The following is a 1,509-nucleotide window of genomic DNA, read 5'->3' as shown; positions in this document are numbered from 1 at the left end:
TTAGGGTCTGTTGTAATAATTTGTTAATGCTTTTACACTTTTTAATTTCGTTTTAATGTTCAATGGTTGAAGGGTGAGTGGAATAACGTCACTTCATCGTACTTTTTGAAAATGCTTATTATTGCATTCATTGCTTTACATGTATTGGGAAGTTACTCCCATAATTGGGGCAAAGCATCATAGGTCATAGGAAAAAGTTTGATACTACAAAGCAGTACAAAACAAGCCATTGTTATTTGACTTGTACATGCTCCAAACGTCGTACAGCTGACATAAAGACTCTCTAAACATCTTAGAAGCCATCTGCTTCCATACTGATTTGACTGAAGATATAAACAGGCCTTAAAGCACCTGCGTCAGAACATTTATCCCAACTGCATCACTCATGACAGATTGAACCCAACAGCAGAATGGCTTTAAATGAAAGCAGGCCCTCGTCCATATGACGCTCATGTAAACACCACGTCACACCCTCAGGGTGAAGCACCTTTTCTGCTCCATCAGTTCCTCTGCAGATTACCGGCGCCAGCCTGCTAATCAGATTAAATCTCTCCTGCCTCCTCAGAGATGGGCGTCTGTGACTGAACGTTAGACAGAAGCCTCACAAATACACAGAGGCATTAGATTTGATGTGCTCAGCAGATGGGGATTCTGTGATTCTGACAGGTTTCTAAAGGAGGCTGATCCTAAAGTGTCCTGCCATTGCTAGACTTTGGTAGTTTGAGTGAAACAGTTATTTTGCAATGAGAAAATATAACGGAAGTGTGCCTAAATCAGAACAACGCCATCTTGAACACGCTTGAAGATATGGTTCATTTTCTGATCTGTATTCTATCTCTGCAGGAGTTTGGGCGTCCACTGCTCTAAAGTTCGCTCTTTAACACTGGACACATGGGAGCCAGAGCTTATGAAGGTAAGATCCCAGTGAGAACTAAATGGGTGAATCTCACAAACCTGTCACGATTATGTTAATATCCTATTTGTCCCCAAAATAAGAAGAAATCGAAGAAAAGAGTGTCCAAATTTCAGATTGTCTGCAATGTGACATTACATTCATAAATAAGATATTAAGCAAATTTCCCCCCTGAATTCTCATTACGCTAATGTGAAATTTTAACTAGCTAATAGTTTTACTGTAATAATAATTAGAATGAACTCAGGGCACATAATCGCAATGAGAATTTTGAGAGAATTCTATGAAAGCACACTTCATATACTTTATGCAAATAATAATCATGTTGTTATTGTTACTATTATTAAATACAGTATTATATTGTAATATAACAATAAACTGTTATAACAATTATTCATCCAAACCTAAGTACAGATCCAATTAATTTATTCAGGCATATTTGAATTGCTATTACATTGCTTTTAAAATTGGTTACGTAATAATATTTTTTAGTGTTATTGATCAAATAACGCTTTTTCAATGACTGTTTTCTTTGCAGTTAATGTGTGAGATTGGCAACACTGTAATCAACCAGATTTATGAAGGTGCGTGTGAGG

General features: G+C 36.8%; 1 protein-coding gene and 1 long non-coding RNA gene across 2 annotated transcripts in view; both read left to right on the top strand.

The window, feature by feature from the left end:
• The window catches only part of LOC107555987 (arf-GAP with coiled-coil, ANK repeat and PH domain-containing protein 3-like), a 53,490-nt gene that overhangs the window by 37,885 nt on the left and 14,096 nt on the right, over positions 1 to 1,509 (top strand). The window contains exon 13 of the mRNA XM_016238951.1: positions 844 to 913. Within this exon, the coding sequence (XP_016094437.1) occupies positions 844 to 913 (70 nt within the window). The remainder of the gene's footprint in view (positions 1 to 843; positions 914 to 1,509) is intronic.
• Positions 567 to 1,509, top strand: LOC107556000 (uncharacterized). Its single transcript, XR_001605239.1, has 3 exons — positions 567 to 715; positions 844 to 913; positions 1,452 to 1,509. It is a non-coding gene; the product is annotated as an uncharacterized lncRNA (long non-coding RNA).

This window comes from Sinocyclocheilus grahami, unplaced genomic scaffold (genome assembly GCF_001515645.1).
Source record: "Sinocyclocheilus grahami isolate Dianchi unplaced genomic scaffold, SAMN03320097.WGS_v1.1 scaffold552.1, whole genome shotgun sequence".
NCBI classification, from domain to species: domain Eukaryota; kingdom Metazoa; phylum Chordata; class Actinopteri; order Cypriniformes; family Cyprinidae; genus Sinocyclocheilus; species Sinocyclocheilus grahami.
The sequence above is the reverse complement of the archived record's forward strand: the minus strand, read 5'-3'. Positions and strand labels throughout refer to the sequence as shown.